The sequence below is a fragment of the Equus quagga genome, chromosome 20 (genome assembly GCF_021613505.1).
Source record: "Equus quagga isolate Etosha38 chromosome 20, UCLA_HA_Equagga_1.0, whole genome shotgun sequence".
NCBI classification, from domain to species: domain Eukaryota; kingdom Metazoa; phylum Chordata; class Mammalia; order Perissodactyla; family Equidae; genus Equus; species Equus quagga.
The window spans coordinates 19,777,313-19,790,442 of record NC_060286.1 but is presented as its reverse complement, the minus strand read 5'-3'; the positions used below and the strand labels follow the sequence as shown (position 1 = coordinate 19,790,442).

Genomic DNA, 13,130 nt, shown 5'->3' with positions numbered 1-13,130 from the left:
AAAACAAAAAGGAGGAGTCATCGGAAAATGGGAGAGAGCACACACTGGTACCAGCCAGAGCTTCTTGGAACAGTTCCCAGTCTGGCTGCTAAAGAGCTCTGGAATATATTTGTTAGAGCTGGATTCCTGTACAGCCCGTTGCAGACTTTCTCTGATTGCACTCTGACAAAGAGCCCCATGCTTTAGTTCCCATACCTCCTCCCCACACAGAAAGCTAGTCAGCCCTCGGGGGACCTCCAGCTAAGCTGACCACTGGCCTCTCAGTAGGATCTTCATATGCTATGTGAGCTTAGAAAGAAGTAAAAGACACCACATCCCTCTTACGCCTGTAGAGTCATGAAGCCTGTCTACCCCAGGATCCCACCACAACTTCCCAAGGCCCTTTTCACAAAACATGTTAAGCTTCTTGAGTCTCCTTACCAAAACAACTGCTGCGATGAGGTACAAAGGTTTTACAGGCTGTAGCGATAGCTAGTTCAGCAGAGATTATGGTCTTAATGATCAGGTCTTCTACGTGGGCCATCAACGCTACCAAAAAAAAAAAGAAGAAAAAGAAGAAGGAAGAAACACTATAATGCATGGATTAGAAGGACTGGATTCCAAAACACAATACAATTATAAAAGCATGTGTGTGCATTCAAAAAAGTCTATATGGCAGTCTTGCGAATGGGTGCTCCAGGAGAAGGCAAATCTGTGAATAGGGCAACACAGTCTAGAATGTAGGTGGTGGGGGATGTACTCAAGTGGCCTCTCATGACAAAAGACATTAAATGGAAAAGGAGCTATACTTCCCTTCTCACTCTGCTCCTCTCACCCTTGCCTTTGCTGACTGAGATAGGTCTTTTGGCACACTGTCTCCCATTCTGCTCAAAACTTAGAAATAGTGTCCATTTTGATTCCAAGCCTTGTACTCAAATTTGACACTGCCAATTCTCCAATTCAGCAAAACAAATGAGAGAGATTAGCTTAGAAAAATTTGAACTCAGGACCAATATAGAGACAGACAATTTGTTACATAAAAAGCTGGTGGTATTTTAGTTAGCAGTTCAACATCCAAGAAGGTGAATTCACTAAAGATTAAAAGAAAAACTATGCCTTCCAAACCAGAAACAAGAAGAGGGATTTCAGGGGTCATAGAAAACCTGTTCTCCATCTTGTAAAGGGCAGGAAAAATTAACACCAGGGACAATGATCCCACTAGACATCAACACTATTAGAATTAGAGAGAATGACTCCTGGTGACATATGGTAAAGTTATACAAAGAAGAAGAGAGGTCAAAGAGGAAAAAGGCCTGGTACTCACCAGTTGTATCTCTGCCTTCTTGTTTCAGATACCTCAGCATAGCACTCATGCTCCATTTGTTCCCATAATCCTCCACTTCTGGATCATCACAACTAAAACAAATTAGTGGATCAAGGTCACATATGCAACTAGGCCTGGCTGCGGAAACAAGATATTTTACAAATAGCCTTCTTGTCCTTTTGTCTTCAGAAAAACATTCCCTTTGCTGACTTCCACTTACCCATTTTTTCTTGGTCCTTTTTGTCATATATCCCTTTGTACTAGTTTTTTCCATTGAAATGAAAATGCATATAGCTTGCCTATTGGGGAGGGGGGTGGCGAGCGAGGCCGAGGAGGGGTCATGGTGCTGGTGCATAGAGGAAAAGAAGGCAAATTCTTCCTTAACCAAACAATTATGCATCGTGAAAGAGTGAAAGAAATGCGTGAAAGAATATACACAAATTTAACAAGGATTATAAGACATTCATAGATTGAAATGTTTGGGGGGACAAACCTAGCCTTTGAGGTAAATGCCATATGAGCCCACAAAACAACCTCTGATGCCATTTTCTGACCAGAACTGAGTCTGAAAGGGCTAGTGAGCTAATCTAGTGTAGCATTTTAATGAGCCAACCCAGCACAGAACTGCTTTAGCATCTGAAGCAAGCTCTCTCCTCTCTGGTGGCAGATACAGCTTTTCTGGATACCTTTTGACTCATTACGGAAAGGAAAATGCACTAGAGCAACAATAAAAGTAATGAAGTACACCAGCACTACAGCAGGCAAGTGGCAAATGGGGCAGACCCTTACAACTGTTGGGAGGATCTTGCAATCTAGAACTTGCGTTTTACAGCTGCCCCCTACTCCTTACTACCATCTTACTACCCACCAGTTGCATCTTTGCTCATTTTTCCAAGGGAAGGATATGATGTCTTCAACCAATTCCAAACACTGGTCACAGGACACTCAATGAAATCTATATAGCTTTGGCAACTACGCCATCACTCCCAGATTCCTTTCTTTCTTTCTTTCCTTGGACCTTCTAGGCACCTATTTTTAGTCTGAGTAGAAAATAACTGTTTGGGTTTCTTTTTTATTTTTCCACTTTCTGGCAAAATTATCAGGATGAAAGAAAACAGAGCAGAAAGAATATTTCCACACAACTGGACTGGTACTTCCTTCCACTGAATCCTTTTCTGAGATGGCCTCATTTCTTTCTTTCTTTAATTTATTCCTAACTTTTATTCCCCCGATCACGCAAGTATTTGTTTTAGAAACATTTAAGAAATACATAAAAGCAGAGAAGAAAACAGAAATCAACCACCCATAATCCCATCCACTATAGTTAAGCACTGTTAACATTTTAGTATATACCCTCCTGGTTTTCTTTTTTTCCCCCTCAGCACAAACAGCTTAAGTTATCTTATATATTCAAAAAAAAATTAAATTGCATGTAGAGTCTGGTAACCTGCTTTTTCCACCTGACAACGTACAGTGATGAACACTCTTGTCTCTGATCTTGTGTGCACATCCTTCGTTATTTCTTAAGGTTAAGTTCCTAGAAATGGAATTCCTGGGTCAAAGGGTACAAATCTTTTTAAAGTTTTTGGTACATTTTGCCAAGTGCTGAAATGACCTCATTTCTTGACTTCTAAAAAGTTCCATATGCCTAAGTAAAGTAAGGGAAAACAATGAGAAAGATGAAACCTGGGATGGCAGATTTTGTTTAAGAAAGGTGACACTGTAACTGGGCAAGCAACGGAGAAGCAGCAACAGACATGCCTCAAAACGACATTAAATGACCCTGACCATTCTCTATAAGTTACATGGGTAGAAACAAAGTTTTCCTCCAGTGCAACACATTGACTTTTCACTTCCACAACACCCACACCTGAGACTGACTTCTCCGGCTCTTGGTTCAGATGCAGCCAGTACCTGACATAGTCTCCACTCTTCTTATTCACACTGTAGTTTGTCAGGTGCATGAACTGGTTCCGAATGTTCTTGGCTCCTTGATCGTATCGCACAGTTGCAAATCTGAGAGAAAAGACACAGGTTAAACGCCAGGAACAGGGTTTCAAGGAAATACAGGCTAGAACTCAGGATTAATGAGATATTAATAAAGGGAGGGTGACATCACTAACAAATACTGAGTGTTTAATAAGTGCCAACCCCCATGCTAAGTATTTCCTACATTATATTGCATTTAATTCAATCCTTAAGCAATTCTCTGAAGTGGGTTATATTATATCTAATTTTTAAAATAGATATAAAAACTAAAATGTAACCTAGAAAGATTATGCAACTTGCCCCCAAATCACACTGACTCCAAAATCCATGTTCTTAACCACAAGATGTTGCTTCTCTTATATAGAACCTTAGATCGACAGAAAGGATGAAAAATGAAAATAGAGTTATTCACAACCTTGGCAATTCTGAACAGGACGCTGTGGATGATGTGGCCTTAGCTGGTCAAGAAATACCTACTGAGGGGCTGGCCCGGTGGCACAGCGGTTAAGTGCGCATGTTCCACTTTGGTGGCCCGGGGTTCGCCGGTTCGGATCTGGGGTGCAGACATGGCACTGCTTGGCAAGCCATGCTGTGGTAGGCGTCCCACATATAAAGCAGAGGGAGATGGGCACGGATGTTAGCTCAGGGCCAGTCTTCCTCAGTGGAAAAAAAAAAGAGGAGGATTGGCAGCAGATGTTAGCTCAGGGCTAATCTTCCAAAAATAAATAAATATATAAAAAAGAAGTACCTACTGAATGCCCACACAGTAACTGGTACTAGAGCATTCTATGGAAAATACTAAGCAAAAAGAAAAAAAGGACAGCATAATAGTTCATAGACTTAGAACTCACATCCATAGAAAAAACAGTAGTGATCTAGAAAGTTGATTTTAAGAAAACAATAATGGCAGAATTAACAGCAGAAAAAGCCTAGGTCTGCAGAACAGCATAAATATGAGCATAGTGCAGGAGACTAATTCCTGAACTTGGAATGAAGGCAAAAGACAGAAGAATTAAACATGGAGCCCACTGAATACAGGGCAGCAATCTGATATCCTGGACTATCATCAAAAGAAGACCAAAGTATAAAATATATGTGCCTCTGAAGGAAGTAACCAGGGAAAGAGAAAAGTTTCCAGTGATGCTCAACATCAACAAAAGGACACTCGAGTCGAACGGTTATGGTAAATATCAACCCCTGTTTACATACCACTATAACCATATCACCCTTCACTAAAGTGGTTTTCCCAAGAGGCACATCCAAGTGTGTGAAAAAAAATCCTGGAAGGCCACGAGTTTATTTTCATCTGATTTACAAATTATTTACATCTGCTTACTCAGACTATGAAGTCAAGATGAATTTTTACCACATTAAAGGGCAGCATTTAAAATTTTTCCTCTTCTCTATTTCTTCTCACCCACCCACTACCTCTGCTCCCTAATTCCCTGTAATAGAAATATAAAAGAGCCAAAGAAAGAAAAGTGAAAAAAGCCCCCAAAAAACCCCAAAAACTAAAACAAACAAACATGAAGCCAGGAAGAAGGATGCGGACAGAGAAAATGTTGACCAGGCACGTATGGCTAAGGGACAAGAGTTTGATAAGCATTATGTCCACACAAGGGAAGGACTTCAGATTTTCCAGAAACTTCCAGTAGTTATCATCTAACTTCTATCCATGTCGTTCCACTGAGAGTCAACTTTGCCTATATATCCCAATCTTCCTTCTACAGAGATTCTCCAATCAAGCAGGAGACAGTCATTCTCTAAATTCTTGTGAAATGCAAAGGGGGCCCATGCAGGCCCCACAGAGGCCTCAACCAGACATTACCTCACAGTGACATACCTCCTGCCATCTCTCCCCCAAAAGAATAATGATTTAGAGGGAGGGAAAAGGTTCTGCCTCAGAGAAAGAGATTTGTCAACTCTCATAAACATGAGTACCTGATCTAATTTGGTCAACAACATGAACAGGCTGGCAAAGGCCTAGAAGTTAGCTGTAACCTAGTACCCACACATGTGTCATTCCTATACTCCTGTTTCAATAGGACTGCATCTCCAAAATGTGTTTTCTCCTTCCCAATCTTCCTTTTTGTTGGGGCATTTATATTCTGAACCTCAGCAAGGATAAGACTATTAATGTCAACAGAGTGGGCTTCTACAGAGCACATGAAGCAGTAAGAAGTAAGAATCAGAGAAAACAAAAACAAAAAACTTAAGTTCAATGGAACAGTTACCCAAAAGGGCAAAGTGCTACACTCTTTATTTCACTTAACCCAACAGGGAACACAGGAAACCACGTGGAGGAAAGGCAGGTGTGTATGCTCGTCGTTTCTCCTAACCCAGGAAGATCTTACGGTTCTCACTAAAATCCATGTTAAGCAGACCATATTCATCTCTGATCACTATTTTCCAATATTTTCTTCTTATTGTCCAGATCAGAGGTCCCATTAGTCTCAGATCCGGCCTACTAATCAAGTTCTGATTAACCCAAGAGGTTTTTTTTTTTCTTAAACTTGAATTACTTGGCCAACATTTAAAAACCAGACCTTCCTTCCTGCAGTCCAGTGGCAGCCAGGGCCCATGTGGACAGGATGATGATGGACAGGATGATGATGGACAGGATGGGAAGGCAGTCCAGAGGCAGTACAAAGAGGTTATCCAAGCAGGATGGTGGCCCCACAGGGGTCAAAGTCCACACAAGGAGGACATCTGAGTGGGGCAGGGATCAGGGAGGCCGGGAGATTGGCTACACAGAACGGAATTGAGTAAATATGTAAATATGTTGAAGATAATGGGAGTCAGATTTCTCACCGTCAGAGAAGAGATAAAATAATATGGAAATGGAAAAAGCTAGAATGAACTAGAATTGGAGCTAGTAATATAAACTCCTGCTTTTCAATATACAGAGATAGATATAGAAATAAACATAAAGATGAACGTATATGTGTGTGTACATGTATGTACACACACATATCTATTTCCTAGGCCTGTCCATTGTGAGGACCTGAGAGCAGAGACATCACAGAGCAATGAGCATACCTAGCACCCAGATCTTGATTTCTAACTACTATTCTACATTAAAAGCAGTCAGTGCTACTTGGAGAAAATGGTTGATTCCAGGACTGGGGCAGAGAAAGAACAAGAGAAGTAAGTCTCAGACATCTTGTGCTCAAAGAATGAGTGGACATGTCAAAAGGACACAAAAGCCAATTCAAAGGGGCTTCCATTGGCCAAATCCGGGACAATTTGAGCATCAAAATAAATCATCATAGTAAAGGATTAAAATCCATTAAAAGGAATCCTTGAGTATACATTGTCATATATAAATAAATGAATAAATAAACGGGAAGAAGAGAAAGCTCTTCCTTGAAGTAAAATGCCAAATAATAAAAGTAAAAGAAATGATGAAATTAGAAAATCATCATTTGGCAACCATCACAGTAATAACTCATTCAGGCAAGAAATATCAATGGATATTAAAATTACTGGGTGAAAATGAGATGAGAAACGAGATTTTACATGATCTCAAAGTATTTCCTCATAAGATACTTATTAATTACAGATGGGAAAACAAAGTAACTTACAGTGGAGAAATCTGGCAGATACCACCTTAATCCAGTGGTCAAATACCACTAAATAGTTATCATGTGCCATCAGATATAATGCAATGAGAACACGGCAACACTTCTGTGGTATTCTGGCCAAAAATACATAACCTGGGTCTAATCATGAGAAAATATCAGACAAATCCAAACTGAGGGATGTTCTACAAAATGGCCTGTGACCTTTGAAAGTGCCAAGGTCATAAAGTCAAGGGAAGACTCAAGGGAACTGTTCCAGACTGAAAGAGACTACAGAGACACGACAACTAGGTCACACGCAGCCCTGGGTTATTCTGTCACAAAGAACATTATTAGGACAACTGGCAAAATTTGAATGGGGTCTCTAGACTAAAGGGAAAAAAGGTAACTCTTCATGCTATGTTTACATCTTTTCTATGTTTGAAATAGTTTCAATATTAAAAGTCTAAAAAGAAAGTAAGTTTCTCAATAAAAATCTAGATTTTTCAGTCTTCCTTAAAGAACAGAAAACCTGGTAATACCACCTGTCTTAATCCATTCAGGCTGCTATAACAAAATACCATAAACTAGGTAGCTTATAAGCAACAGAAATTTATTTCTCACAATTCTTGGAGGTTGGGAAGTCCAAGACCAAGATGCAGGCAGACACATGGCACCTTCTTGTGGTGTCCTCACATGGGGGATTGCATGAGGAATCTCTCTGGGGCCTCTTTTATAAAAGGGCACTAATCCCATTCATGAGGGCTCCATCCTCATCACCTAATCATCTCCCAAAGGCCCCACCTCCTCATACCATCACCTTGGGGGTTAGGATTTCAACATAGGAATTTGCAGGGGACATGAACATTCCGACCATAGCATAACACATATCAAGGACTTGCTGGCACTGAAGAGTAAACGCCCTTTAGGCGGGACATGTGAACTCCAGTTCTCCAGTGTCCACCTGGCCAGCTCCTTCAGTGAACGTCTTTGTGAGCATTTGGTTTGTGAGCCTTGATTTAGACCTTCATATATCAAGTTTCATCCTATTTAGGCCTGAAAGGTTCAGCAGAGTTTCTTTATTAGCAACAACCTAAAAGAGGTAATTCTCTACTAGGTATCCCAGGGCCAAGTTTGCAAATACTTATCCTAACAGTGAAATTTACATGATGAATTGAGTCTGAACCTCCCTCTTAATGAAATCAAGATTTAGGAAAAGCTCTCATGACAGAATTTCATAGCCTTGACCTTTAAGCCAAACAAAAGAGGGGAGAGCTCTACTTTCTTTGCCAAATCTGAAACCCTGGGTACTATTTTGCAGCCTACTGATGAATAGAGAACTACATGCCCATTTTTTTTCTAACCACACTGAAACATTTATGAATTATCTTTATTCTGACAATAAATTCTTAAATCAAAAGCTACACTTCCTTTCTGGTTTCTAATGTTTCTCACTGAGAATCAAGACAAGGGTAATAATTGCTCTAACACTCTTAAGTGTCTTTGTGAAGGAAGGATTTCAATGTTAGACACAGAGTAGGCGCTTGATAAGCATTAACTAAAACTGCACCTGAGTTGCTTGTTCCAGAAACTTTCCCAGTATGAAAGCAAAAGACGAAGGACAGCATAGAGCAGGATCTTTTAAATAAACTCTTTCCCCCCATTCAAAAATTATTTTGTTCTTCTGAGAACATGACACCGTAGTCAGAGATGTAGTCTAGACGCACAACAGTTACCCTCCTCCTTTGATAGTTACAGATTCTAACAAACATTCACTACAAATGGACAAAGGCAAGAGGAGCCCAACCCTGAGCCCTTGGCTGTGGCACATGAGTTATCTTTCAGCAGGTGTAGCTATTCAGAGCCAGAGAGGCCTGGACGACGAAGAGACAGCACCTCAGGCAGCCTTGCCAGGAGCCACTGGGTTTCATTCTGGCCTGACCCAGAAAAATCTTATGGAAGAGAACAAGAGGCCCACGAGCTCTCTGATCTGCTGTCAACCAGCTGCAGCCAGGAGACTGCCAAAGTGCCGCAGTGACGAGGCAGCGCCCTACGGAGCCGTCTGGGAGGGGATTACCAGCCTGATCCCCTGTCTTTAGAGCCAGAAATGACTCAAGCTTCACAAACAGCAAGAGCCTGCCAGGGAGGGTGACAATGAGCACTGGAGAGGGTTTTCTCCCCCTTGTTGGTGTCTCTTCCCCGCTCTTGCTGCTGTGGCAGATTCTGGACAGTGTGCAGCCTGTGAGGTAATCTGAATTCCTTGGCAACCAGCAAGTACCTGAATTCTTTCAAAACCACAGGAATCCAGCAGAGAAAAGGTAAATATCCCTGCGGAGCCAGTGTTAATTAGCAAGGAAGGCTACTGAAGAAGGAACTGGGGGTAGGGAGGAAGGGAAAGGCATTACAAACGCTTTGGGGTCTTTTCTGAATTTCCACTGAATAATATGGCTGAGGCAGAAAAGAGGCAGTCCCCAAGCGGGCCTTCTCAGCGTCTGCTCCTCCTCCACTGCGTGGCGGGAACTCGCCCAGTTCCCTGGACAGGCACTTTCATTGCCCCCAACTTGCTAGTGCTACCTATCTTTGGGTCTCTGACAACACATTTGGTTTTCAACTCAATTTTGTCTTAATTTTTTTTTAACTTTTATTTTTCCTGTTTCAGTGAAAATTTGGCTATTAGCTTTGTCTCAAAAAGGGCCTCATCAAATCATTGAGACCACATATTGGATCCACCTAAAACTGTAAAATCCAGGACAAAGTCCTTTTGGATTCCACCTATGACAGGAAAAAGAGCCCACATTTTGGTAGCAAACGGTACCCCTCTCTGGAAACTGAGTGTCCCCTGCTGGTGCAAAACAGCAACATACACGTGAAACTCAAAAGTGGGATGTGGCAAAACGCTGGACCCAAATACCAGGAAAACAATTTTTTTTTAAATCTCAATATTTTGCCCATGTATAGGAAAATAATAAGTTTCCTACTTCCTATGTTAATACAACAAGGACAACTGAAATTATTAATATAGAACGAAACCATTTAGGGTCTTTTTCTTTAGTAAGTTTAAGAAGCTAAAGAATTTACACAAAATGCTTTTCACAAAACTTTATTGTGAAATGAACTCAATCCTTCTGTCACCCAAGCATTAATTTTGAAGCCCAAAACAGAAGTGATATGGGATAAGACCCTTCTTTTCTAAAGAAGGAAACCAATTGTATTGGCTGCCAGTTCTGTCTCTTTAGGAAAGATTATGGTTTTCCTTGTTGAACCTCAAAGAAAAATGGCCTAGTGATCTCATCCCAAACTGATTATTTTCAGTAATGTCTACATAAAACACACGTGACCCAAGATTAGTAGAGGCTGCAGACCTGGAGATGCTCTAGACTATTGGTGAATGTAATGACACAGTCGAGCGGATTGTGAGGATTAAAAAGCAGCAGATGAATGCCAGGATACACAGTGAGTTAAGACACAGGAACTCAGGCACATGGAAGTTATTGTGCAGAGCAATACACCCTGGCAGGCCTCTGGCTAACAGCCTGTCATAATGTACTGTCCTTTTGTAAAGCTTTTACATTCACCTATACTTTTGGGCAAAATGAGCCAAAGCCCTGAAAATTCACATTTTTTGGTTCAATTTGGTTTGAGCTTTTAAAAAGCTATCTTCCAAATTATTCTGAGAAAGAGCATCCTTTTTTTTTCCTTTTAAATATACACACTCATTTCCTGCTGGAAGCAAGAGAAGAGAGTTACTCAATTCAGTGGATTCTGACTTCTAACACATACCCAACCAAAGCACTTGTGTACCTATAGTAAATTCTATAACAAACATTGGTATTGCTCTCATTTCACATCTGAACCATTGAGGTCTTAAAACTAGGCCAAATTTTACCAACAAAGAGGGCTGCTAATATTGTGGGTGAAATGTCTTTGGAATAACATGCAAAACATACTGGCATGATATCCCTGAGAGACAGTGAGCATAACCTCAATGTCTTTTCCTTATTTAAGAAATCCAATTTGTGGCAGGATATAATCAGTTCCCGAGAGGGGTACAGGAGACAAGTTGGGGTGAGGATGAATAAATGGAGGAGGAAGGAGAAGACCACAATACATACACAAGAGGGAAAACTCGAGACATCTCAAATTACAAAATAGAAAGTCCTCAGCAGTTTATATACCTGAGCAGAAGTAAGGGGTATATTTTACCTTCTTTCATTCTAGACAATTTGGGGACTCAGCTCTTACCTCTATACTTCAGAGCATGAGAGCACACATGCCTACAAACACTACAGAAAACTTCTTTCCATGAAAATGTGGTCAGAGTTGGTAGTCAGTTTGTGCCCAGATGCCTGGTCCAATCTTTCACCTAAAAACTGAGACAGGTTTTCATTTTCTCCCTCCTCAATTTTCAAGGAACAAGAGGCCAGAACTAGGGAGCTTCAGCAGCCTCCAATGTTCCCAGATCTCAAACTCATAAATCCTAGTTAAGAATATGACAGGGCTTATAAATGCTGTCACTGCCACCTAGAGGTGAAGGGAGGACATGGCTCAACCAGCTAGAATCTGGTCAGCCTGCTCTCCCCCTCTGATTCTAGTCACAGGATGAATCAAAAAATCTGAGTATATGGAATAATTAAAATAAGATTCTAAAATAACAGTTGTCAGAACACAACAATATGTGTCAAAAGCACCTATACTTAAATAGGTAGCCTTCTTTTATCATGGTATATCCCATCATTGAAGTGTATTTTCTAAAATACAGAAACACATATAGACCATGCTGTTTAACTTGTCACGACCGCTCAAATGCAAACCACCTCCTATACTGCGATGCTCTCTAAGGCCACTATGCATAAAAGGAACTTCAGGGCAAGCTAGTTGATAAATATAAATAAATATCTGTCAGTTTTGTGGGGGGAAAGAACACAGCACAGCAAAGTTACATACTTATTTTAAACAATTTAAAGGGTCAGTGAAAACCCATCACCTGTAAAATCCTGTGGCTATGAGAAACAAAACTTCAGATTATTATAACTGGAACTTAATTTTGTAAGTAAGTCACATTACCTTAAAACCTAAAAAGTACTCCAAGAAAAACAGAATAATCTATATACAACCACTGTAAAGTATATTACTTGCAGGTGAAAAAAGAAAAAGAAAGGGGCTGGCCCCGTGGCCGAGTGGTTAAGTTCGCGCGCTCCGCTGCAGGCGGCCCAGTGTTTCGTTGGTTCGAATCCTGGGCGTGGACATGGCACTACTCATCAAACCACGCTGAGGCAGCGTCCCACATGCCACAACTAGATGGACCCACAACGAAGAATATATGTACCGGGGGGCTTTGGGGAGAAAAAGGAAAAAAATAAAATCTTTAAAAAAAAAAAAATAAATAAAATAAAATAAAAAAAAGAAAAAGAAAAAGAAAAAAAAGCAGCTAATGCCCCCTAAATATAAGAAAGCATGAAACAGCTCAGGCCTTGAGCTCTGGAGTCAAAGCCATGAGTTCAGATTCCCACTCTACTACCAACCAGCTGGGAGATCTCAGAAAAGTGACTTCAAGTTCCCTCACCTCTCTAAACCTCAGTTTCCTCAACTGCAAAAATGCATCAACTATAGAATTGTCATGAGCATTAAAATAAACAGATAAATAAATGTGGGAATTTTTTTTTCTTTCTAGATCAATTGTGAAGAACAATGGCAAATTATCTGAAGCCCTAGAGTCTTCATAACAATTGCCATTGCATGAAAATAGGATGTGATCCTGGATGCCTGCTGGGAAAGGTGGATGTTTACACTCACACACTTGTCCGTATGTGTGGATATGCAGGTGAGACTGTACAGTAATGACATTGACTTCTGTAATATGAAACCCATCTGGGTGCCCGCTATTTCCCTGAGTTGAACATAACAGAAAGAAACAGCCTGATCTTAATATACTCTCTAATGGGTCCACTCTAATAAACACCCTCTGTCCAGAAAGTCTCTTACCTAGCCAATCCTTCTTCATAGAGGTAGATGACAAGGGGATCATAGGAAGTCACCAGCACATAGAGGCGCACATCAAACTTGAAATCTAGGAAAAAAGTTGGATTCACAGGAAAAACTAAGTCCATTTGTTTTCTGTTACAGAATAAACAAAACAATGTAACAAAGAAAGATAAAAGAAAGAACAGTCCTGCTCTCCTACAAAACACAGACTGCCCACACAGCTTGCTTTCTGAGGATAAATAATTATTCATTTCACACATACATACACATATATATACATAATAGGAGAGAGAGAG

At 40.6% G+C, this 13,130-nt stretch overlaps 1 protein-coding gene across 1 annotated transcript in view; it reads right to left on the bottom strand.

Annotated features, from left to right (window-relative positions):
• The window catches only part of TTLL5 (tubulin tyrosine ligase like 5), a 273,379-nt gene that overhangs the window by 224,636 nt on the left and 35,613 nt on the right, over nucleotides 1-13,130 (bottom strand). Inside the window, exons 8-11 of the mRNA XM_046647530.1 lie at nucleotides 12,835-12,919; nucleotides 3,218-3,319; nucleotides 1,304-1,395; nucleotides 421-528 (exon numbers count right to left, since the gene is read on the bottom strand). Of these exons, the coding sequence (XP_046503486.1) occupies nucleotides 421-528; nucleotides 1,304-1,395; nucleotides 3,218-3,319; nucleotides 12,835-12,919 (387 nt within the window). The remainder of the gene's footprint in view (nucleotides 1-420; nucleotides 529-1,303; nucleotides 1,396-3,217; nucleotides 3,320-12,834; nucleotides 12,920-13,130) is intronic.